The sequence below is a fragment of the Cannabis sativa genome, chromosome 6, assembly GCF_029168945.1.
Source record: "Cannabis sativa cultivar Pink pepper isolate KNU-18-1 chromosome 6, ASM2916894v1, whole genome shotgun sequence".
Classification (NCBI taxonomy): domain Eukaryota; kingdom Viridiplantae; phylum Streptophyta; class Magnoliopsida; order Rosales; family Cannabaceae; genus Cannabis; species Cannabis sativa.
The window spans coordinates 26379747-26405837 of NC_083606.1; the positions used below are offsets into that span (position 1 = coordinate 26379747).

General features: G+C 32.9%; 2 protein-coding genes and 1 long non-coding RNA gene across 3 annotated transcripts; 2 read left to right on the forward strand and 1 right to left on the reverse strand.

The window, feature by feature from the left end:
- Positions 1-6172: 6172 nt before the first annotated feature.
- On the forward strand, positions 6173-7422 carry LOC133039221 (uncharacterized). Its single transcript, XM_061118060.1, has 2 exons — positions 6173-6301; positions 6763-7422. Exons 1-2 carry the CDS (start codon positions 6173-6175, stop codon positions 7420-7422), a joined length of 789 nt encoding a protein of 262 aa, XP_060974043.1.
- Positions 7423-9838: 2416 nt separating this feature from the next.
- Positions 9839-15329, reverse strand: LOC115695096 (uncharacterized). Its single transcript, XM_061118061.1, has 12 exons — positions 14737-15329; positions 14561-14629; positions 13864-13926; positions 12898-13755; positions 12455-12790; positions 12145-12375; positions 11717-11800; positions 11533-11625; positions 11139-11437; positions 10913-11045; positions 10279-10769; positions 9839-10178 (listed from the first exon to the last, which is right to left on the reverse strand). Exons 1-12 carry the CDS (start codon positions 14971-14973, stop codon positions 9983-9985), a joined length of 3090 nt encoding a protein of 1029 aa, XP_060974044.1. The 5' UTR covers positions 14974-15329; the 3' UTR covers positions 9839-9982.
- A 144-nt stretch (positions 15330-15473) lies between these two features.
- On the forward strand, positions 15474-17308 carry LOC133038826 (uncharacterized). The gene is made up of 2 exons (XR_009688336.1): positions 15474-15631; positions 15947-17308. It is a non-coding gene; the product is annotated as an uncharacterized LOC133038826 (long non-coding RNA).
- Positions 17309-26091: the final 8783 nt, after the last annotated feature.

The window sequence follows — 26091 nt, forward strand, 5'->3', positions numbered from 1 at the left end:
TTTTATTTAGGGCATAAAACACAACAGTAACCTGCCAGCAAATCAAGGCTGAACATCAGAGGCTGGTAGGGTTACTGCAACCTTTGGTCCCTCCTGAGTGGAAGTGGGAGGACATTGCAATGGATTTTGTAACTGGATTGCCTAGAACTACGGGAATGTATGATTCAGTATGGGCCATAGTGGACATATTCACAAAATCAGCTCACTTTCTGCCAGTGACAGTTACATATTCAGTGGATCAGTACGCTGAATTGTATGTAAAGGAGATAGTTCGTCTCCATGGAGCCCCTAAATCTATTGTGTCAGGCAGGGGTCCAAAGTTTACATCAAAATTTTGGGTGAGTCTTCAGAAGGCTATGGGTACCAAGTTAAAGTTTAGCACAACTTTTCACCCTCAGACTGATGGTCAGTCAGAAAGAACAATTCAAATATTGGAAGGCCTACTGCGAGCCTGTGTCATGGACTTTGAAGGTTCATGGAGTAAGTACTTGCCTTTAATTGAATTGTCCTACAACAATAGCTACCAGAGTACTATAAGGATGGCTCCCTATGAGATGTTATATGGTAGAAAATGTCGTTCTCCTATTCATTGGGAAGAAACAGGAGAAAGGAAGTACTTGGGTCCAAAGTTAGTGTAGAGGACCAATGAAGCTATTGATAAGATCAAGGCTCGAGTGCTTGCTTCTCAAAGCAGACAGAAAAGTTATACTGATCCAAAGCGCAGGGATATCACATTTCAGGCAGGGGAACATGTTTTCCTGCGGGTTTCACCAATGAAGGGTATTAGGCGCTTCGGGAAGAAGGGTAAGTTGAGCCCTAGATTCATTGGGCCATTTCAGATAATTGAGAAAGTCAGGCAGGTAGCATATCGGCTAGCCTTACCACCAGCGTTGTCAGCTATTCATGACGTATTTCACATTTCTATGTTGAGAAAATACGTGTCAGGCCCGACTCATCTCTTGAGTTATGAAGCCCTTGAACTGCAATTAGACTTATCCTATGAAGAGCAACATGTGTAGATTCTAGATAGAAAAAAAAGGTTCTTCGGAATAAGACTATTGCTCTAGTTAAGGTGCTATGGAGAAACGGTAATGTGGAAGAAGCCACCTGGGAGTTGGAGTTTGATATGAGGACTCAACATCCAAAGCTATTCAGGTTAGATTTCGAGGAGGAAATCCTTTTAACGGGGGGATAACTGTAATGACCGCTTTAGTAATTTGGATTAGAAAGGCAATTAACACTAATTTCTGTTAGTTTGGATTGATTTTAGTTCATAGCAGCTGGTTTTGAGGTTTTTTGTAGGTTTGGTGCAAGTTTGAGCTTTGAGTTCAAAGCTTTGATCTCTAATGGAAAGTTGAGAGTCTTTAAGTTTTTCTTTAAAATACTTGCTGGAATATATTGTGTATGCCCTTATTAGGTACTCTGGAAGGTTTCATTGCATTTGGTGGAGAATTGAGCAAAGAATGAAAAGCTTTGGGGAAACTAGTGCAAACTGGCTAGCCGGTTTGAAGAGCCAGAAAAACCGGCTAGCCAGTTTTGGCAGGATTCCCCGGGCCTTTCGTTTTCTCAATTTTTGTCTTTGCGGTGCCTTGGTTGGGTGTTTCCCCATTTCCAGAGTTAGAATAACCTATAGAAAGTATAGCAGAACCTAGGGTTGAGGTTTTGGGTTTCCCGGGATTAGGGTTTTAATCATGTAACTTACCCGGTTTTAAAATGTGATTAGGGCATCCATCTAGCACAAGATTTCCGTTCAGGTTGGCCAGCACACTTGAATTCAGAAATAAGGTAAGAACTGAATATAATGTGTGATATGATTATCTGAATGTATGTATATGTTATGTGTATATGCATGCTTAACTGGTTAAATGGACTACTAGCACTTGTACAGTTATGGTACAGAGTGTGTTGGTATAGTAAATATTATTTGTGAGTACAGTACAGCGATACCAACACAAGTTCGAGAAAGTACTAAGGTGTGTGGTATATCACTCAGTGGTAGTCAGGGTATGAAACAAACCCTACCAACACTCGTACAGTGAGGTACGTAGTGTATGTGGTATAGTGGCTATACCCTAGTGTTGAACGTTCATGCTCATCTGTTAAGCCTTGTAAATAGGTGTATGGGCGCTAATTATAGGTCAGAAATTATATGATATGTTGTATGCATTTCTTACTGAGTCTGTCGACTTACAGTTCCGCTTCCATGTGTAGGTAAAGGAAAGGCGAAAGCTGAACAGGAGTGAACCTGAGCTCGGATGGGATTGTACATGTCAAAGCAGCGCGACCTGGAGTTTTCGGTCTCGGGACAACTTGGGATTATATTTTGGTAGTCGATGCGCGACCTATAAAATGTGTATTTTGGATTATTAACTTTTTAAAAGTTTGAAAATGGGATCTCGGCACTTGTAAATATTTTATTATATTATAAAGTTTATTAATTAATATAAAAGTTTTAATTTGACACGTTTTTTGAGAAAATTCTTTGATTAGCAAAGATTGCACTGTAATTGAAAAAGCACTGTAGCGTGCCTTAGCATTAGGGCGTTCCAAGCAAGGTGGATTGCATAGGGTTGCGGTAAATCACTAGAGGGAGTCTAAATTTTTTTTAAGTCAATTACTTTTGTAAATTTTAATACTTTACTAATTGTTTTAATTCTCTAGGTGTGGCCCTTTGGACTAGTAGTGTTTGAAAGAACACTGATACCACATACAATTCTCTTGTGTCAAGTTTTTAAATTCTGCACTATTTATTTCTTATTTGTTTATGCAAAATTGTGTTCTGCAGTGTCAGAATGACATTCTACTGTTGCAGACTATTACAACAGTGTTTTTACTAAAATTTAGTATTATTATTGGGATTTGCAAAAACTCAGTTTTTCAATTGATATCAGAGCGAGACACTAAACTCTTAGTGTGATCCTTTTAACGTTTTCTTGTCTTTTTGCAAGATGTTTCCCTTTGCAGAAGGAAGTTCTATTGTTTGCCCACCACTCCTCAATAATTATAACTATCCTTATTGGAATGTTAGAATGAGAGCCTTTATCAAGTCTTGAGATGAGAAAGCATGGAGCATGATTCTTTCAGGATGGTCTCCTCCTGTTTTGGAAGATTCCGAAGGTAATTCTAAATTAAAATATAAACTTGAATGGTCTACTGAAGATGATAAATTGTCTGCTTATAATAGCAAATCTTTACATGCTATATTTAATGGAGTAGGTGAAGGTTATATTAAGGTTATATCTTCTTGTGAATCTGCTAAGGATGATTGGCAAATCCTTCAAACTCAGTTTTAAGGAACATCTGATGTTAAGCGTTCTAGGTATATTATGCTTCAGACCAAATTTGATGGTCTTAGGATGTTTGAAAATGAAACCCTAACTGAATTTGATGAAAGGCTATCCGATATAGCTAATGAATATTTTGCTCTTGGTGCAAAGCTTGATGAATTTGTTCTTGTAAGAAAAATTGTTAGAGTTCTTCCAGACAGGTTTAATACTAAACTTTTATCACAATGAAGCTAAAGATTTTATCACAATGAAGGTGAAGGAATTAATGGGTTCTTTGCATACTTCTAAATTGAATCAACAAATTAAGCAGAAGGACAAACCTAGGTCCTTTGCTGATAAAAGTAAAGGTATTTCTTTTAATGTTGGTGAAAAAGAAATTTCAGATGAAGAAGAAGATGATGAGATGGATGTTTTAACTAAAAACTTTCAAAAATACATGAAAAAGATAAGTGACAAAAAGAATTTTCCAAAATTCTCCTAAAGTAATACTTTTTCAAAACCTTCAATGACTAACAATAAAAAGAGAATTCAATGTTGAGAATGTGAAGGTTTTGGACATATTCAATGTGAATGTGCAAATACATTGAAAAAGAATAAGAAAAGTTTCAATGTCACATGGAGTGAGGATAAAATTGATAGTAATGAAGATATTTCTAAAAATGTTGCACTAACCTCAGTTTCATTGTTTTTGATTCACAGATGAAAGAAAGATTGGTGTGTTTGAATAATACCATTAAAAAAGAAAATTCTGATTCTGATGAATCTAAAATCTATGAGGAGTCACTGATTGAGTCTTACATGGTTATGTATAAGATACATGTTACTTCTGAAAATAGATCATTGTCAAAAATAAATAAGCAATTATCTCATCAAACTGGATCTCTTGAATTGAAAATTAAAGAATATGTGACTGATTTTTGTTCAAAAGATGAGGAAGTTATTCTATTAAAGAAGGAACTTGAAAATTTCAAGAGAAATATTCAAATGCTTAACCTTGGATCTTCCATTTTTGAGGAAGTTTAGAATGCAGGTCAAAGAGGCTTTGATGGTCTTGGATCAAATGGTATTGAAAGTTCTAGAAAAATAAAATTTGTAAAATCTAGTGTTCCAGCGAAGTTACCTACTGCTGCAAATTTAAGATCTACTGCTACAAAAATGTCGTCTGCAAAGGCAAAGTCTCCAGTAAGTTCAAAAAGGATAAGATCTTAGGTAAGAAGGTTTGTTCCAATCTGTCATTTTTGTGGTATTAAGGGGCATAATTGACCTAAATGTTTCACCATGCAAAATTTGTACAAAACAAATTATTTTGGTAATTGGAATTTTTTTTAAAAGAAAAATAGTACTTTAAAACAAAAATTGATTGAAAAAGAAAAATGTCTAGCTGGTTTTTCTGATAAAGGTGCTGCTTGTCAAATGTAGTATTTCGATAGTGGTTGTTCTAGACATATGACACGTGACAAGGATTTTTTTTGTGAATATCAGACCAATGCTATGTGGTAAGGTTACGTTTGGCAATGGTTTAACAAGAAATGTCATTCGTATGGAAACTCTCAATTTTTAAGGGTTACCAAGGTTGAAAAATGTTATGCTTATTGAGAGACTAAAAGCTAATTTACTTAGCATTAGTCACATTTGTGATCAAGGGCTTACCGTCAATTTTGACAATGATCATTGTTTTGTTCTTAACAGTGATAAACAATGCATTTTATAAGGGTTAAGATCTGTGATAATTGTTATACTCTCACATCTAGTCTTACTTGTCATTCTGCATGTGAAAATACAAGTGCTATAAATATTTCAAAAAATCTTGTTCTACATTCTCATAAAAAACACATTGATAAAAGGTATCATTTTATTAGGGAACTTGTTGACAACCAAACATTGTAGTTGGAATATGTTGATACTGAAAAGTAATTGGCTGACATTTTTACTAAAGCCCTAGATTTAAGTCAGTTTGACTCCCTTAAAAGATCTTTAGGGTTTTGCATTATTTAATTCTTTTCATTTGGTTCTCCATTTTGTACAAAATTTTGAGTAGTTCTTATCTTGCATCTATCGTTCTTTCATTCTTGGTTGACAAAACATGTTTATGCTTTTAGATGATAATCAGCTTAGTATCTTGTACTCTTTATACTTTTGAGGTTGGGTTAAAAGATTCAAGTTACTTACATATATGTGATCAGGATAAATTAAAGTATTAATGTCACTACAAGAAATCTGATTTTTACCTACTAATATTTTATCTACTAATAAATATCTGTAGGTGAAGGAATTGTTTACCTACAGATATTTAATGGTAAGATTTATTAGTAGGTTAACATTGCCAATAATATTAAATTTTAAAATTTTCATTGTCCACTAATAAATATGTATAAGTAAAAAACGTTACCTACACTTATATTGGAGGGAAAAAATTTTCACATTGGTGCCTATATTTCCCCCCATCTTTATTATAAAATTTATTTTTTAATTAAAAAAAAATGATGATATGTACAATGATGTGTCAAAAATTATCCTACATGTTACAATTCTAACTTACATATACTGTCATATCATATAGAGATTTTTTCTATTATAAACTTAAAATGTAATAAATTTACATTTATGACCCTAAAAAAGGAAATAAACAAAAATAGAAACTATAAAGTTGTTAATTACAAAAATGCCGGCCAAGCAAAACGGAACACCATCTTCTTCGTGACCCAGCCGCAGCTTCTTCGTGACCCAGCGATCCAACCCCAACAACCCAATCTCAACCATCTTTCTTCCAAAACCAGCAAAATCAAAATCTAAAAAAATGTAGCACTCCTAGGAAACAAGCTGAATCCCGAAAATCCAAAATAAAAAACGAACAGGAAAAAAAAAAAACCAGTAAACCTCCATTGATGTACAAAAAAACTCAAAAACAACAATCATTGAACAAAGAAATCGCGATCAGAGGAGAAGAACCGAGTAGAAGGAGAGCTGGAAATCAAAGAAACTCACCCATGATTGAATCAGAAGGAGAATTGAAGGTAAACAATTTTTTTAATGAACGTGAAAAAAAATTTTAGTGTAGATGAATAGAAATTTGATATTAATTGATGAAAACCGGATTAAATTGAAATAATAATGAAATATTGATGAATCTGAGAAAAAAACAACAACGGTTTGCATGAAAATAAACATTAAGGCATATAAATAGTTGCTACAGTGTTTTATTCTGAAACTGTTGTTTACAAGTTGTTTTACAGTGGAATAATAGTTGTTTGGGATCTACAAACTGGAAAATATGAATCTACTGTTATTAATTGGTGATAAGTTTTGAAATAGTTGTTTGATAGTTGATTTAACCTATATAAATAGTCGGTCAGATGAAAGTGTTAGATGCATAAGTTATTGTTGGAAAGAGTTGTTTATTGGTTGTTTTGACAGATTAAAATAGTTGTTTGCAACTACAAAAACTGAACCAAGTAAATAATTTACATTATTTCAGGAAACGGAACCATTACAAATATTGGTGCAGAGCAATGGGCATTGGGATGACAACAGAAACTATGTTGATTATGAATCAAGTGGAGAATTAATTTCGACCAAGTGCACTTTTGAGGAACTAATGAGAATAATGATGGAAGAACTCCAATGCAACCATGAATCAACACAACTACAACTGAAATATCAACTGAAGGAAGGAGGCCAACCACTACAAATCAAGGATGACAAAAGTCTGTTGTTCTACATAAAGCTATTAACGAAGGAGGTTGATTTCACAAGGTACCCATTGTGTGTGAACAAAACCAGTAACACGGCACCACCTAACCAAACAATGGTGTGGAACAATATGATCATGGAATCGTATGAGAACAACGCAGCACAGGAAGACTTGCAGCAACCTGGAAACAACACGGCAACAACTTCCAAGCAACAACTATCTGCGCAGACGATGGGATCTGGTGAAGTTGATGCATTTTTCCTAGAAACAGTAACAGTGTCATCGAATCAACCATACAACAACCGGACAACAACGAGAGAAAAAACTACGACGGTAGATGAAGATTTTGACTTCACCGACTATGCAAAGCTTGTGGCTGCGAAATGGTACGGACAACTAGAAAACAACCGGGAAGAAGAAGAGGAAGTGGACAACACGAAATGATGATCATCAATGACAAACGACATGAAACAATAGAGAAGGGGCAAATTTACAAGGACAAAGAAACATTGATAAGTACACTATGCTACTTTGCAATCAAGAAGACATTTCAATACAAAGTAGTGAAATCTTGCACAAAAGAATACAACATAGTGTGTTTGGACACAAACCGCAAATGGAGTTTAAAGGCTACAAAAAATGGAAACACGAAACATTCATAATAAGGAGCTACGAAGAAGAACACACATGTGCGATTACAATAAGATTTGGAGATCAACGACAAGCTACATCAAAGTTGATAGCAGGACTTTGTAAAACCAAAATTCTTGAACACGAAAACAAAGTGCAGCCACTGAGACATAAAGACGAAATGAAAGACAAATACGGAATAAAGATGAATTACATGTAAGCATGGCGTAGTAAAGAGCGAGCACAAACCCGGCTACATGGAAATGCTAAAGAGTCGTACAATCTCTTGCCTAGATACCTGTACATGCTACAGAAAACAAATCCAGGTAAAAAAAAATTTAAAAATTTTACTTTGAAAATATTTGTGAAAAAACAGTTGTTTTTGAGTTGTTATTTCGTTGAGTACATGTTGTTTGAAAAAATCTGTTTGATTAAAATTCGGGAACATTAATAGACATAGAGAAAGATGATGATGACAGTTTCAAATATGCATTTGTTGCATTGAATGCTGCTATAAAAGGTTGGCCAAGCGCAAACCAATCATCGTGGTAGACGGTACATTCCTAAAGGCCGCGTATGGAGGCACGTTGCTCACTTTGCCAACACACAAGATGCGAATCTAAAATTTTTCCACTAGCATACCGCATAGTTGATTACGAGAACGATAAATCGTGGGAGTGGTTACGAAAAAAATAAGAGAAGCATTCGGGGTTCGAGAATGTCAATGCCTAATATCGGACGGACATGAAAGCATCATCAAAGCAACTAGGAAAGTGTTCCCTGAAATAACACATGGCTCTTGCATCTTCCACCTCTTGTCGAACCTCAAAACAAAATTCAAGAAAAATGCAAAGCATTTCAGAGTGCCATTCTTTGCAGCTGCAAAAGCTTACACAGAAATGGAGTTTGAATTCCATATGAGGGAGCTAGACAACTTGGATAAGCGCATAAGACCGTACTGGAGAAAATTGGCCATGAAAAATGGTCAAGGTATCATTCGAGAAAACAACGGTGAAAACTAATAAGGAGGATAAAATTAATGATATGTTCACCTATTTATAGCGTTGTATTTGCGTTGTTTTTGCGTTGCGTTTGAGTTTTTTTCCAAAAGTAGAACTATGACGAAGCTGTCCAAATTGTAGGTACTCTACCATGACATCAAACATAGGCGAGGCCTTGAACTCGGCAAATTTAGCGACAAGGGAAACACCAGTGACAACATTAATGGAGTGCTTGAGGGCACAAATGCAAGAGTGGACATACAATAATAGAAAGGAGGCACAAAAATGCACAACAAGGCTGACACCATCATCTGAGAAAAAACTCATAGGGAACTATGTACAGTCATTGCGACTAACAGTAAGTTCAGATTATCGTTCGCATAAAGTAAAATTAAAACGATTGTGTTTGCATAGTTTTTTGGTTGTTTTAAAGTTGGTTTAAAACATGCGGGTGAAACCAAGCAAACCGAACACTGTTTGAGGTGATAGATGAAGACGAACAAGAATAGTAAACTTGAAGGAGAAGACGTGCACATGCAATAGATTTCAAAAAGATGAAATGCCATGTAACCATGCAGTCGCCGTCATGAAGGACTTGAACATAAACACATACAACTACTGTGCACAATACTACACATCAAAAGCATGGCTGCAAACATATGAAGAAACAGTATACCCAGTTGGAAACGTAAGAGAATGGGAACTTCCAGATTTTTTTGAAGAAATCATAGTGTTGCCTCCAAAGGAGAGAATCAAGTCTGGAAGGCCGAGGAAAAGAAGAATGGTAGCAGCTTGGGAAACAAAGAAACAAAACAAGTGTGGCAAGTGTGGACAAAAGGGACATAACAAAAAGACACCTGAGAAGAATTACAGCATAGAAGTGGAAACAACTACACATCAACCAAAAAACAACTATATTAAAACATTTAGAAAACACATACTGCATATTACGATTGGTTGTTACATACATTTTTATTGTGATTTTTTATGTGGAGAGATATTGATAATAGGGAATTGGTATTATTATCATTAATATACAAAAGAACATCAAATATTATAGTTAAATAATTAGATGAGTGGAAGAAGGTTGAAATTAATAAGAAGGAAAAATAAACTACATAAAGTTATTACAAATGCAATTTAGTTGTTTGTCAGATGGTTGTAATAAGGTTGTTAATAGTATGCTGTCATGACTAAGAGTAAATATAAAGATTAAAAATCCAAAAATATGAACAAATTAAAAACCAATTCCAATTAAGAAAAAAACATGATAGAAACAACAACTTGTCTATGATTATGAACATAATCTGGTAATAGAAAAAACAAAAGCTACATAAAAAAAAGTAGTATTTCCAACAACAACCAATAGATAACTAAGACAAATTCTTCTTTGGACCCTTCGGAGGAGCCTCATCTTCACTATCAATAAATTCCACTTCTTTCATGCGAGCATACTTATAGAACAACACAGCAAGCCTATCACGGTGTTTCTCAACATCAAATATGGGAGGAATCGGTTTCATATCAATAAAGTATTCGGCGAACGATGCAACGAAACAACCACAGTCACTGCAAAACAACCAAAAAACAACAGCAGAAAAACTTAGAAAAGGAAAATAACATTACAAATTTTAAAAACATTTGAAAATAAAAAATAAAAACAACTTACTTCGAGGTTTGTTGAGGCAAACCATCAACCTTAACAACTTCGAAAGGGTCTAAACAAACCGGTTTGTTTTCCTTTTTGAACTCATCAAACAAAGCAAAAAAGTGGGGCAACAACACCGCAAATGGGCGACAAGCTTTGATAGCGAGACTATCTTTCATAGCAGTCGACAAGGAGTTGTACATGTACACACGCCTTTCCTCAATATTCAATCGACCAAGAATCCAATGTGATTCAGTCTCCATATGGATGATAAAGAAAACATGATCGCACAAATGCCAAGGGGAACCACATAACATTTTTCTACCTCTTATATAATCAGCAATGGCATGCTGGGCAGTTATCAAAGAAAGATTTTTTTTCTGTGCAATAAATTTTTCATACAAAGCATGAATGGTTTTGAAGAATAAGCAATCGGTGGTTGTGAACTTAACCTTTGGCTCCTTTGCATACTTTCCTTTTTTACGTAGATAGTAAAAAATGATGTCCAGATGCTGAACAATAAAAAATGAGAAATGTTGGAAAATCAGAAAATGAATTATATTTCAACAACTAAAAAACAACCAACAAACAACATGAATAAAACTATAGACTGAAATTTTTGAAAAAAATCAAAAGAAAAAATAAATGAACTTACAGAATTAGTCAAACATTGGCCAGGATATGCAAGCTTGTGGAACCACATCTTGGTTGCAACATCTTCCACGCCAAAACGAAAAGGGGGAACAATCTTATCCTTACCCTTCAAGTAAACCTTCTCCTTATCATGCCTAACATTTTAAAAAAAAAAATGAAACATAAATAGTAAAGTAAAAAACAAAAAATACAAAAACACAACAAAAATGCTGAAAATAAACACTTACGGATCCTTCTTCGATCGGCGTCCTTCACCAAGCCACAAGTCAAAATCAATCTCGTCTTTATGTTCTACATCTTCACCAATCTTATCATCGAGAGGACACAACCCAGCCACATACTTAACAACTCCATAACCAAAACCATCTTTAGAACTAGAGATGGAAGAGTCATACTCCATAAACGGAGACGTCAGTGCTATGGGTTTCTTAGATTTCCTCTTGTCAACAAGAGGAGTTTCTTCAACGGGAATTGGGTCATCTTCAAGTTCAATGTTAGAATCAACATTGAGACCTGTTGCACCCATCTAATATATTTTTTCCACAAAAATGAAAGAAAATAGACAGTGTTAAACACAAAAAGTATGAAGAAACTAAAAAACAACCAAAAAAAAAAATATACCTCAAAACAAACAAGACGACGATCCGTAACCTCAACATTTTCAGAAACTGAAATCTGTTTACAAGGATCACCACCAATTCCATCTGAAGACATCTGTTTATATATGGTATTAAAAAGGAATTAGAGCATGGTTAAAAAATAACAACCTTTACACAACCAAAAAACAACACAAAAGCAACATTACCATAAGCTCAACTGCTTTTACCCCGGACTGAACAGTAGCCTCAACATCTATTTGAGTAGGGCCGTCATTGAAATCAACGAAATTCTTGATACAGAAAATAAAGGAAAAAGAAAATGGAAAAAAGTGAAGTTATTTTTTGTGAAAGACTTCAACAACTAAAAAAAAACTACATAACAAAATAAAAACAACAAGTAAAATAATAAGACCAACAATAAATTCCGAACAACATAATCTACAAACACAGCCATATAAATAACATAATAAATACAAATAAATAGTCTGAAAATAGTTGCAAATTTCTGAAAAATAAAACATAACAAGAGACATAACAATAACATAGAATTACAAGAGCACTACCTAAAACGGACTTACAACAAAATAAACCACACAAAGTAACTAAAACCTAGTTACATTGTCTACTTATCTACCTTCTCCTCACTATCAGTGGCATCATCATCACTGCCATTATCATTTTTTTCTTTTGAGTCAGAATCTTCATCGGCTTGATCATCCTTCTCTTCACCTTCACTACCCTCCCCTTCGTCATCACCCATAACATTCTCTTCTTCATTTTCATCAGTTTCTTCAGATTCATTTAAATCAAAATCTGCTTCATCACCACCTCCATCATCATCATTGGAAGAGTCACTGCCTTTTTCCTATATTGAAATTACAAATTAAATTAGTATAAAACAACTTAAAAAAAACCGAAAAACAACTATTGAAAAACTAAAATACCTTGGCATAGGAATCGGCAAAAACAGTAGAAAGCGTATGCATTGAAGCCATCGAGCACCAAAAGAAACAAAGCGTGCGGAACACAAACTCTTTCAACTCAACCAAATCAGATGAAATCTTCTGTTGGGAAGTATGCAACGAATCGATCTTGACCTCCAACCCATGAAATTTCTCGAGAAAAGGCCTCGAAGCTTGACGAAATGTCACTCGAGCAACAGTTGGCTCTTCGGGGACAGGAAGACTCTTGTAAGAGTTGAAGTCGGTGTCGAACTTGAAACTGCTCAGTTTCAAAGCTTTGAACTCACCAGCCGTGGGCCTCATATTTGAAAGTTGCAGCTGATCAAAAAACACCAAAATTAAAATTTCAATTATGAAGATTAATAATAATGAAAAACAACACAAAAACAACTACTGAAAAACCAAATTACAACAAACAGATATACCTTATCTTTGGAAACATCAAAGATAGTAGTCTTCAAAACTTTGAAAGTAGGTTGACTATTGCATGTCCACTGAGTGATCCTTGGAATACGAGAGCTTTCCTTTTGGCAGTACTTACCTTTCATGTACTTACAACACTCGTAGAACCAAACTTGAAGAACATGAGGACAACCAATCAAAGTGTAAAAAACACTCGGCCTCTTTCCCGAACTCTTTGCCTTCCTAACCCCCTCAACCCAACTATCAAGCTTACCCTTCAATGAGGAAATAGTCAATTCAAAAGAACTCCGGCCCCAAGCAAATTCATTGTACCTCCCACTATCTACAACATCTAAAATAGACTTGGGTACATTTTTATGCTTAGTGCCACTAAGCAAGAACCACTCCACGAAATACAAAACTGCCAACTTCACAGCATCCTCATCAGAATCACCCCACCTCTTGGTGGTAAAACATTCCCTAACAGATTCCTTAGTGATAGAGGACGAAGTTGGCCAATATCTTTCACAAAGACTATTAACCTCTTGCTTAAAATCTAAGACACTACAGTCACCTTCACAGTCTAACCCAGTAATCAATGCAAATTCCTCAATGCTAAACCTAAGCCTAACACCGCGTATCATAACCCACAACTCAGCATCATTAGGTTGCTGAACCTCTCGGAGCAACAACCCATGAAACACTTGGGGTTGAACTTTAAAATCGGGAAGGTTAAGGAAATGACCAAAACAGGTTTTTGAAAAGATTTCAAGCTGTACATCTGAAAGACAAGATTTAATGTTCTCTATCACCTGGAAAGTAGCAGTGGAAAAGGCTTTAGCAATGAACAGATTCTTCTGGTCATAAATATAATCCCATTCCTGTAGCAATATAAACAAAATAAATCAGGACAAAAACAAAAAAAAACTAAAAAAAAAAATAGAAAACAAATAATAAAAATTATATTTTTTTTTAAAAAAAAAAGACACCTTAGGGGGATTTTTCTTTGGTAGGTCAAATCCTTCAACCTTCACTGAGGTCCTAGCATGGACCTGCAACAAAAAAGAAAAACAAAAGCAACAAATCTTAGATACAATAACAATGAATATATAAAAATGTAGTAACCAAATTACAGCCAATAAAAAACCTAAAAACAACGTTTATGAAACCCTTACAGTATGATAAATGTAAGAGATAAACAACTTTCAAAAAAATATAAACAACTAAAATAAAAACAACACTGTACAAACTCGTTGTTATGAAATTTCGAAAATGGTAGTCGATAATAGTAGTGTGACAAACAACCGAGAAAAAACTGACAATAAACATATACAAAACTAAAGAATAAACTGAAAGATCTTGTTGCAATTGAAATTAGTAAAATGCTTCTCAATACCAATAGTGTGTAAAACAACCGAAAACAAATTCACAATAAACATATAACCAACCAATGGGGAAAAGCAATTCAAAACTATGACAAAATACGAATTGAACTGGGTTTTTTTTCAACAACCAAACAACAACTGAATAAAAACAACAAAACAACATCAACCACAATACATGACAGAAATACATAAAGAACACCAAAAAAACATAAAAACATCCTAATAAACACCTAAACCAGTGACCTAAAAAGCTCATGTAAAAATTAACACAATAAAATGAAACCAAGCAAATTTAAATTACCTTTGATTCAACTTTGGGCTTTTGGTCCTCACCATGCACTTCATCCTCAAAATCAGAATCTGAGGAAACCTAGAACAAAAAATGGGGAAAACTTTAAATCATCAAATGTAACACCAGAAATAAAACAACCAGAAAAAAACTAAAGAAAAATTTAAAAACAACAAAGAGAAATTTACATCGCGTGCAGACTTGGAAATTTTTGCTCTCTTAGTCTTAGGAGCATCTACTTTAACAGGAAGGGCTCTTTTCTTAGAGGCCGATGTCTCTGGAACATCAGCCACTAAATTTTTAGCAATTTTTTTTAACCCCATTTTAGGTTCGACTTTGGAAGTAACAGTTGGAGCCTTCTTCGATTTTTTAGAAACTTTCTTCGCCGGAGATGGTGATTTCGAACCACTTCTAGTGGTTGCCATTTATATAGAGAAAAAATAGAGGAGGATGACAATGTAGGTTGAGGAAAACGTGGGTGAGGGCTTGGAGAAGGTGATCGTGGGAAGAAAAAATTGGTTAGGGCTTGATAATGGTGATCGTGGGAAGCTCGGTTTGAAGAGTGGAAGAATCAGGTAAATGAAAAATTCAAAAAAAAAAAAGAAAAAGAAAGGATTTATGAGGTGGCGTGCGTGTACGTGTGTAAGGAAGAAGGGAAAAGGTAAAATTGTAATTATTAAACTTTTTGAAAAGTAAAATTGAAAAATGTAAAAGTTAAAAAAGTTTAAAAAACCGTGTAAGGATAAAAATGTAAAAAAGGTGTCAATTTTGACATGAGGTGTAAAAATCTCTATCATATAATCATATCTTATATGTCACTATATACATATTTCTTAATATTATTATGTATAGATATCTAAACATTACACGTATTTTAAAGATTAAAACAAATTAAATAAAAAAAAAAGTCAACCTAAGAAAAAGAAAAAAGAAGCATATATAGAAACCTTTAAACAAAGAAAAAATCCTACACTTCACCATTCTGACGCCTCCACTACCTTCCCAAATCTCTACCTCCTTATCAAATTTTTCTTACATGAATGAAACCTTGACTCTCTTGAAAGCTCTCTCTTCATATAAGAGGTATTTTTCTTATTATTTTATGCTTTCATTTTTTTTTAATTTTATTTTTCCCCTTTAGATTCAAACAAAATTATTTCTGCATAATAAATAAAAATCATAAAAGAATTTGATAATACATTACGTCTTTATTTGTGCCTTATTTTTGTTTCTTTCTCATAGATTTTTTATTTTTTGATTCTCGTATATATATAAATAAGAAAGGGCGTTTTCTTGTTAAGAATAGGTAGCCTCTAATTTCATAGTGTGAATATCTCCTTTTCTTCTCTTATGATTTATAGGTTATTAAGTGTGTTTTACCTTTTTTTTTTTCTAAAGCTTCTTGGTCTGATTGTTGGGTACTCCAATTAAGAGAATCACTCTACCATCTCTAACTGTAAGTATATTTTATAATAAATATCTTTTTAATTATTTTGAAATGCTTTTGTCCTTTCTTATGTCAAATTGATTTGTGCAATTCTTATGGCATTCCAAGTAGATTGTTTGTCCTAATTTCATTTTTATGTCCTATTTTTATTTGGTCTTTTAGTTATTTTTGTCATTCTTTTTTGCTCTATTCATTGTCTTCCTGAAGTTAGAAAAATTTTCATAATAATAGGAAGGGAAATCAATGAATACCTCACTTAAAATAGATATTTTGATAGAGTTATTGAGAGTGATTCAAATTTGACGAATAGTACTATTATGTTACTACCAATGAAAATCCTCTCTTTATGAAATATGTATATTTAGATAAATATTTTTGTTGCATTTCAATGTATTCATATATATATAAAGAAAGGATAAATATAAATTAGGATTAAAGATTGTTTCAAATATATATATAATGCATATATACAATAACATTGGTACGTAGGAGGGTAGATGTAGCATCATCAAGCAAGATTTATAATTTATACTCCTTTTCATTAATAATTAATATTCACAAAAGAAATATCACAAGTCAACAAAACAAAATATATAACAATATATATATTATTATTTTTTGATCAGTGATTGATATTGGGATATTGGGATGTACATTACACTATATATATAAAAGTCAATCATTTACAAAAAAAAAAAACTATATATTTAAGGCTCACTTTTATTTTGATTCAAATTTATACTATTGCAGTTGTTATTTTCTCATTACTATTACCGAGCTCTACATAGTGAAAATTATATCATTATTTTTTAAACTATCTGTTAGTGTCAAGGTTGCTTTGCTTTAATCATAATAATAAATTATGGGACCTTTCATAAATTTATTTTCTTTTGGATAGTGATTAATTTGTGAAGATTAAAAATTCTTTGGTACTGGTTGATGTGTTAAGTCTTCCAACTAGTGGAAGGTGCCAATTATTTAAATTTGAGCTCCAAAATTCATCAGGCATTGAATGTATCAAATTTTTTATATGATCTTTAGGCTTGGAATTAAATCTTCATTGTGAAATTAGTTAAAGTTACATTACTAACAGATTGAAATGAAAATAAAAAAAAAAATTATATTCTTTGTTACTTGGTGGTCCCTGGCATCAATAATCTATAGAGAATTAAAAATGAGGTTACATATTTCAAGACAATAGAATGTCCTGTTTTTTACTTTCTAATATATTGACTTATGTATATTTAGTCTTTTATCTAAATGTATGTGTATATAGTATACACTATTATAAATGACGATTGTTCTTTAATTCATTATTTATATGCCTTTTTTACATGTGTTATAATCCTTAATGATTTGGAAATATTAAGTTAAAGTACATTCTCACATGGAGAAAAAAATATTAAACGTAACTCAAGACCCTTTCAAAATTCTTTCAAGACCCTTATTTGGCTAAACAGTGAAAGATAACTAGTAGTTTTTCATTACTGCTTTACGTGTTCAGGTAATTCTTGGCTTCTTTTTTCTCTTCTTATTATTTTTTTCTTTATGAAATGTGATTCTTGGCTGTTTATGAAGGATTTATAAAGTTTTCAATTTTTCTTTCTTCTCTTTCTTGGTTACTTGAAAATACAATAAAATTCATTGACACATTTATGCTAATATGGAAGATAAAATAAATTATCAAACTATGTGTTTATTTGTTTTGGCATATTATATTCATGCATGCTATCTATACATACTTAATTTAAATCCCAAAATGAAAAGCAATATATTATACTTGATGATATAGCTGTTTAGAAATCTATATGTAGATCTTTAGAACTAGATTTTATGTATCCAATAGGTATAATTTTATTTTATTTGTTGTGTAGTTTTTATGGTTTGTTTGTTGTTACCGCTATATGTAGCCTAATTTAATATAGTCTTTTTAATTTTCATACAGAACAAGTAGTTGAACCTTTTATTTAGTTTTTTTTTATTTCTCAGTCAGATTGTTATAGAAACCTCAAATAAAAAGAAGTCACACTAGAATTTAAATGTCTTTCCTCATCCATTTTATCCTTTTCTTGTACATTTCACTTCCCCCAAATCAATCTCCCACTCTCTCTTCTTGAGTTCATCATCAACTCTACCAGAGGGACGCCATATTGTTGCTGTTGGATTTTATGCCCTAAATAAAACTCCATTTCAATGTAATCTATTTTATTCAACATCAATAAAGAAACAGAAGTATTTTTCATTAATTTGTGTATGTTTTGGTTCACCTTATCAATTGCTTGTCTATTTAATTTATAAATTTATCTGAAACCCTTTTCACATACTTGATCCTGTTTATTGTGTTGTCAACACTTTGGAAAGTAAACATGACTATGTGAATAAAGTTTCCAAGATTTATCAGACACAGGGTTTTACTCATATGATAATCTACAACAAGAGTTCACTTGCATTTGGAGAAATGCTATGTTCTTTCCAGAACATTGGTTAAAGTAAAGCTCAGGTTGGATGCATGGAGTATGCATCGGAAGGGAACGATATTGAACTTTGACTTAGATTTATTAAACTTACCGTAATATCTATTCAAGTCAATATCGCCTAGTTGATCCTAGATCAAATGATCTTAATCCTGTTATGATTAGGCTCAATCTTAAGAGGCTATTCGTGTTCTTTGATTTGTTAGTTAAGCCTACTTTTAGGTCAGGGTGATACGTACATTTTGGGAACACGGTAGTGCAATTGAGTGGGAGCGCTAACATAAACATGGAATCTATAGCTTCTATCTAGCGAATAGTAAGCAAAGGATCTCCTTCGAGCTTGACCACACAAAAATAAATGGTGGAGTACTCATTTCACATAAGCTAAAATATCATTTATACGGGGTCAAGTGTTTTAAGGATAAAATACATAGTAGGGTGTAACGGTAATCTAATCCCTTTACATTGTAGATCATTCACATAGAGGATCATTGATCAAATTAGAATTATAACAATGGATAACTAATGATGTGTCTATATGGTGGAACATATAGAGCATTCTACATACTGAGAGTGCAATTCTAAGTTCTATGTGTGGATTCAACGAAGAATTAATAATTCAGTGAATTTAGGTTATAAATTCTTGATCTGCTTATTGGAAGCTCGGTTATATAGACTCATGGTCTCCCCACTAGTTGAGATAATATTGCTTGTAAGACTCATATAATTGGTTTTGATTAATCAATTATAATTCTCAAATTAGACTATGTCTATTTGTGAATTTTTCATTAAGGGCGAAATTGTAAAGAAAGAGTTTTAGGGGCATATTTGTTAATTATGATACTTTGTATGGTTCAATTAATAAATATGATAAATGGAAATATTATTTAATAATTATTTATAGTTATTAAATAGTTAGAATTGGCATTTAAATGGTTGAATTAGAAAATTGACGTTTTTTGAGAAAATCATATGCAAAAGTGATAAAACTGCAAAATTACAAAAAGTGAGACCCAAATCCATACTGCCACGGCCGGCCACTTTTATAGGAATTATCCTCTATTATTTTCATTATTTTAATGCCAAATAATTCAAACCTAACCCTAGTGGAATGCTATAAATAGATAGTGAAGGCTTCAGGAAAATTACACTTCTCATTCAGAAAAACTTGACCCTTCTCTCTCTATACCTGGCCGCCCACTCTCTCTCTCTCTTCTTCCTTAAGATTTCGATATACTTAGTGATTAGAGTAGTGCCCACACACAGCAAGTGATACCTCAATCATAGTGAGGAAGATCGTGAAGAAAAACTTTCAGCAAGAAGGAGTTTCAGCACTAAAGAATCAGAGAAAGAGATCCAGGTTCAGATCTTGATAATACTCTTCGACAGAAAGGATACAAGGGTTAGAGATCTGAACGGAAGGAGTCATATTATTCCGCTGCACCCAATGTAAGGTTTACTAAACTTTATATGTGTTTATTTCATCATTTTAGAAAGTTCATATTTAGGGTGTTAATCAACATACTTGTGAGTAGATCTAAGATCCTGGTAAAATAATTTCCAACAACTGGCCTCAGTGCCATGGTAATTGATTTGCTTGCAAGAAATTTCGACTTAAAACGATTGTTTGATGTTTTGGATGGTATCATGTTGTATTGAGTGTTATATGATGATTGATTGATGTTTGTGAATCTTCGTGAAAAATAATTGAATATCTGTTTCTGGAATTATTTTTATTAGATAGTATGGAAACAATTAAGCAATTTACTTTTTTACAGAACTCAATTTCGATTTAGTTTGAATTAGTTATGATTTTTTGAAGTTTCGAAAAAAAATCAAGAATCGTGCATCACCACACGCGCGCGCGGACGAAGGGCAACCTTCGGACAGCACGCGTTCAAACACGGTTTCGTGTCTGAAAACCAGCTTCCGCGCGCGGAAATCATGCTGGTACTCCCCTTGCACCGAGAAACCTCGGCTGAGCACTCCCCTGCGCGCGCGGACGAGTATGCACAGCATACCGTCCGTACAGCTCGCATTTTTTTTTCGTTTTTCTTCGATTTTTCATGCTATTTCATAGATTTAACTTCCAATTTTTCGTATAGTTTTGTATTTAGACATTTACTATTCCTAATTCAATTCTAAATATCATAATTAAATTAATTAATTTTTTTTTAATTTGATTCATGATATTAGTGTAATTTGAATTTAAAAATAGTAAATATCTATCTTTTTGCTTAATTATCTATCTTATTTTTAAATTTGATTATATCTTATCTTATTTTTAAATTTAAGGCCAGATATTAAATTCTTTAAATTACATATTTTTTTGAAAATAATTTGACCTTATTTAAATTTAAAATAAGATAACTATAATCATGTAATTTTAAATAGATGTAAGATATTTTGCTAATTTTTAAATTTTGTTATTTTATTTATTTAAATTAAATCATAAAATCTGGAAAAAAAAAAAAAAGATATTTATTTATCTTTTTTAGTTTTTATTTAATTTTTATTTATAAAATAACATTAAATTTTTAAAAGTAGTTAGCAAATTTTGAAATGATATTTAGGTTGGTTGAAACCTAACTTTTCAAAATTGTAGGTTTAATTTTAAATATTATTTTATTAATTTCGAAAATATTTAAATTTTATTTTATTTTATTATTTTTTGAAAATAAATATTTTTTTATTTAATTAAATTTTCGAAATTATTTATTTAAAATCAAATAAATCCTACATCCAACTATCCAGCTAACCTTCCAATGATCTGATTTTAACTCATGGCTCCCTTGGTCAAGTAAATAATTTGTAACAGGTATATTTATATTCTTCTTTCATCTGTGTATGACCTAGCAACATTATTGAGTTGCAACTGCTACAAAAATGAAGAATAATGTAAAAAAGTTAATAAAACTAAAGAAACAAATAAACAGATCAAAAATAATAATGATAACAACACTAAAACAACCATAAAATAATACAAAAATAATGGACACATACCTTCTTCAATAGACGATTAAATATGATATGGTTAATACAGGTAAATGGCGGCATAAATACCTAATGTTTTAACTTTTATACACTTAAATACATTATCTTTATTATTGGAGGTAAAAATACCCAATGTTACAGTTCTCTTACACTGTTACTACTAATTCCGTTAAATCATAATTATTGAAACATGTAAGGCTTAGATGCATTCCATTTATTTATTTTTTATTTTAAAACTTCATATTTTTAATATTATAAATTAAATTTGAAAAACTTATCAGTATTAATAACGAAAGCTAATTAATAAATTTGAATATTAATAATAAATTTAAATAATATAAATTATGGAAAGAAAAAATTATGTTCTATATTCATACCCAACATTTTTTCTCTTGAAAAACCCAAAAGAATTTTGAAGGACTATTCCACAAAGACGAAGCATCACCGTTCGGGTGAAACCTGCTCCAGTTGAAGTCCGACGAAGCTTCCCTCCAGCTGCTGGCCGACAATGTGGATGAAACATTTCCTTGGAGAAGAACCTCCAGAATATGGTAAACTTTCTTATTTTTATATATATGTATATATTTGTTCTTTGTGAATAGATAAAGTTGCAAGCATTTTTTTTTGTTTTTTTTTGTATTTATCTCTTTTGACTACTGACTTTGAATGACCATTTGGTCTATATATGTGTAATTTATTTTATGATTTTCCATAAAAAAAAATGTTGACTTTGAGATAGAGGGTGGGTACTGGTATTATTTTAGTATTATTTTATTTTGAGTTGTTAGATTAGTGTATTAAAGTAATGTGGGGTAGTAGTGTTTGGATAGAGTGTAGTTTTACATGTGCACTGTGTGAGTAATTATTTTGAAATCTATTTGACTGTGTTTGAAAGGAATATATGCTTTGGGCATGTGTCTTTTTTGTTTTTATTGGTCATTTTGATGCTAAAGTATTTTATATTTTTATGGCAGACTTGGAGGCTGGCTTATTCACAATTGTAATACATCACTGTGGAAGATGGTACACCCACTTTGAAGAGAAAAAATATGAGGGGGGCAAGTTAAATTATTTTGATTATTGTGAGGGTGAAAACTTCAACAAATTTGAATTGGAACACATAGCAAAGTCATTAGGCTATGAGTTGCCAATTGGATTTTGGTGGAGGCCACGTGGGAAGCTTGTGAAAGATGGCACCATGTTGGGTTCAGATGAAGATATAAAAAAAATAATTCTTGATATGAAAAGAAAGAAATATAGAATTGTTGATATATTTCTAGTGCACTATAAGTGTATAATTGAAGAGGTTCCTGATGATGTTTATGTGCTTATGGATGTTGTAGTCAATCCAGGTTTTTTAGAGGGAATTCCTAAATTAAATGATGAAGAATATGAGGAATATAATTTTGAAGGCTACTATGATGATGATGGAGCTGGTAATAAACATTGTGATGAAAATGGTGATGACCATAGTGTTAAAAAACTTGATTCGGACAATAAAATGGCCCAACAAGTTTTTGAAGCTCATGAACTTGGTGAGGCCCAAACCAAGGAAGATGTCCAACAAGTTGTTGATGAAGAGGCCTATCTTGAACATCTATCAAACAACACTAGGGTTGAGAAAAAGAAAGGAAAGCATCCACAACACAATGCGAGAATAAAGGGGAAGAATAAAGCTATATTTGTAGAAGATGAAGAGGATGATTTCTTGTTGGAAGAGGAAGAATATGCTGATGTGGAACATGAACATAAAAAGGATTTAGAGAGGACAATTCATCCAAGACAATGGTGGTCTTCAGTGACACAAATATGCAGTGAAAATGATCAAGTTGACTCGGAAGGAGTAGTATCTGAAGATGACTTACACAGTTTGGATAGTGAAGATGAAGGCAATGCCACTATTAAGAGGAGTAAGAAAGAATACAACCTGCAGACAAGCTTTGAGAATTTCGAGTTCGCCATTGGTATGGAATTTCCTACTATGGGTGATCTAAGGTATGCCTTGAGAGAGTACTTTATAGCAAATGATAAAGAATACAAATTTGTTTTCAATGACAACACTAGGATTAGAGCCAAATGCAAAGCTAAAGGCTGTGGATGGTATATTTATGGAAGGTTACAGAGTGGAAAAAAAACTATTAGGGTGAACAAGTTTGAGGGTATACATGATTGTGGGTTGATTTTTGATAACAAGCTTGTGACAAGTGCTTGGCTAGCCAAGCATTTCCTTGATCAGTTTCGAATTCATCCAAACATGGAGTACCAGGGCTTCCAAGAGATGACATCTACTACAAAATATAGTAATGTCTCAGCTTCAATTTTCTACAGAACTAAGAGAAAAGCAAGGGAGATGTTAGAGGGATCATTGAAGGACCAATATGTAATCCTTGATGACTACTGTAGGCAGTTGATGGCAACAAATCCAAGTAGCGCAGCTATACTAAAAACCAGACTTCAAGAAGGCGAAAGAGTATTTGAGAGGGTCTACATATGTTTAAAAGCTTGTAAGGATGGCTTTAATAAGGGTTGCAGACCTTTATTAGGTTTGGATGGTTGCTTCCTAAAAGGCTACTGCAGAGGTATCTTATTGGCTGCCATTGGTATAGATCCAAACAACTCTCAATTTTCGGTAGCTTATGCAATTGTTGAGAATGAAAACAAAGTCAATTGGACCTGGTTTTTGAAGCTACTTGTGGAGGATCTGAACATTCAAAATCCAAGCATCTTCACTATGATGAGTGACAGACAAAAGGGTTTGGAGATAGCATTGGCTGAAGTTTTTATTGATGCTGAAATTAGGTTTTGTGTGCGGCATTTACACTCAAATTTCAAAAAAGAACATTCTGGTTTGCTTCTTAAACAAATGCTTTGGGCTTGTGCAAGGGCAACTACACCTGAGGATTTTACTCAAAGAATGAATGAGCTCAAAGAAGTGGATGAAAAGGCATACCAGTGGCTGCTCAAAAAAGATCCAAAAGAATGGAGTAAATCACATTTTAGAGTTGGTGTTAAATGTGATATGCTTCTTAACAATCTTTGTGAAAGCTTTAATTCAGCAATCTTGCCTGCAAGAGACAAGCCAATTGTAACTCTATTGGAGAAAATCAGGTTTTGGCTTATGTGCAGATTCACCACCAAGAGGGAAGATGTTAAGAAATGGTTATATCCTATTGGTAAGAGGATCTGCGACATTATTGAGAACACAAGAAGGTTGTCAATTATTGTCACTCAACCTTTGCTGGTAGTGGTAAGTTCCAAGTGAGTTATAAAGGGTTAGAAACTTATGTAGTTGATTTGGTGAAAAAAGTGTGCACTTGTAGGGGTTTTCAATTAACTGGCATCCGTTGTCCACATGCATTTTCTGCTATTTTAGCATCAGGATTGGATTATCATAACTCCATTGATGAGTGGTATAAACAGGATGCATATATTGCTGCATACTCTGGGATAATTGAACCCATGCCTAGTCCAGACAAATGGCTTAACACTGGCCTAAACCCCATTCTTCCACCACCCGAGCAAGCCTTGCCTGGTAGACCTAAGAAAAAAAGAAATAGAAGTAATGATGAACCACCACCCGATCCTACAAAACAATCAAGGAAAGGCCAGGCTAATTATTGCAGCAATTGCAAGCAATCAGGTCATTCTAAGCTGACTTGTAAAAATGAGTTAGCTAATAAGGTAAAAATCTCCATATTTATATATTGTTGCTAGTTTATATATGTGTTTTTGTTCTTTGTATTTGTGATTGATATACTTTGTTAAATTTGCTAAATATTTCTATTACAGCAAAAAGTTCCAAAGAAAAGGGGCAGACCACCGAAAGGTAACCTAACATCTGAGACAGTCAAAAGAAATCAGCCGAGAAAGAAACAAAAATCAAGAGAACAAGCCTCTACATCTCAAGAACAAAGTTGACTCTGATATGCTTCTAAGAATATGGTCTCTAGCAATATCATTTTGTAATTGACCGATTAGGATTGACTTTAAAATGTGGAATTTTATTATGTTATTTCTCTGTTAGCTAATTTTAGAATTTAAGTACTGATGTAGTATTGTAATGGTTGGCTATTTTCATTTTGGGAGCAACCTTTAGTTATGTGTTTGTTCTTTGTTTTACTAGACATGAATTATAGTTGGCTTTGCTGACATATTTAATTGTTAATATTTGTAGATGGTCTTGTTCTCTAAACCATTATGAATGTCATTATCTACCTTAGATAGTGGCTTGTGAGTATTTTCTTGAGCTTCTTCTTAATGCAAGAATTACATACTTTAATCTTATTATCTATTGTTCTTGCTTCTTGGTAGCTCATCTGCAAACTTACATACTTTAATCTTATTATCTATTGTTCTTGCTTCTTGGTAGCTCAGCTGCAATTTCTGACCATCTGCAATATAACAGTTTTATTGATGCAAAACAAATATTGAATTTCCATATGCTTATAATTATGTCATTTCTTTTACCTGGTATATTAATTATTTCATATATATATATATGGACAGATACAATTTGTATATAATTCTTAACTTTCATTTCATTTTGGAACTAAATACAACTTTAGATCATACATTTCAAGAAAACAAAAGAAAAAAAAAAACTAAATTCACATCACTACCTGCCTTCT

What these genes read in the sequence shown, in the direction of transcription:
- LOC115695096 (XM_061118061.1), bottom strand. Translation starts at nt 14,973, where the DNA reads ATGGCAACCACTAGAAGTGGTTCGAAATCACCATCTCCGGCGAAGAAA. An exon ending in TTGCCGATTCCTATGCCAAG is followed by an intron (nt 12,376 to 12,454) that starts GTATTTTAGTTT and finishes ATTTCAATATAG; the next exon opens with GAAAAAGGCAGTGACTCTTC. An exon ending in CGCCGATCGAAGAAGGATCC is followed by an intron (nt 11,046 to 11,138) that starts GTAAGTGTTTAT and finishes TTAAAATGTTAG; the next exon opens with GCATGATAAGGAGAAGGTTT.
- LOC133039221 (XM_061118060.1), top strand. Translation starts at nt 6,173, where the DNA reads ATGTACAAAAAAACTCAAAAACAACAATCATTGAACAAAGAAATCGCG. An exon ending in AATCAGAAGGAGAATTGAAG is followed by an intron (nt 6,302 to 6,762) that starts GTAAACAATTTT and finishes ACATTATTTCAG; the next exon opens with GAAACGGAACCATTACAAAT.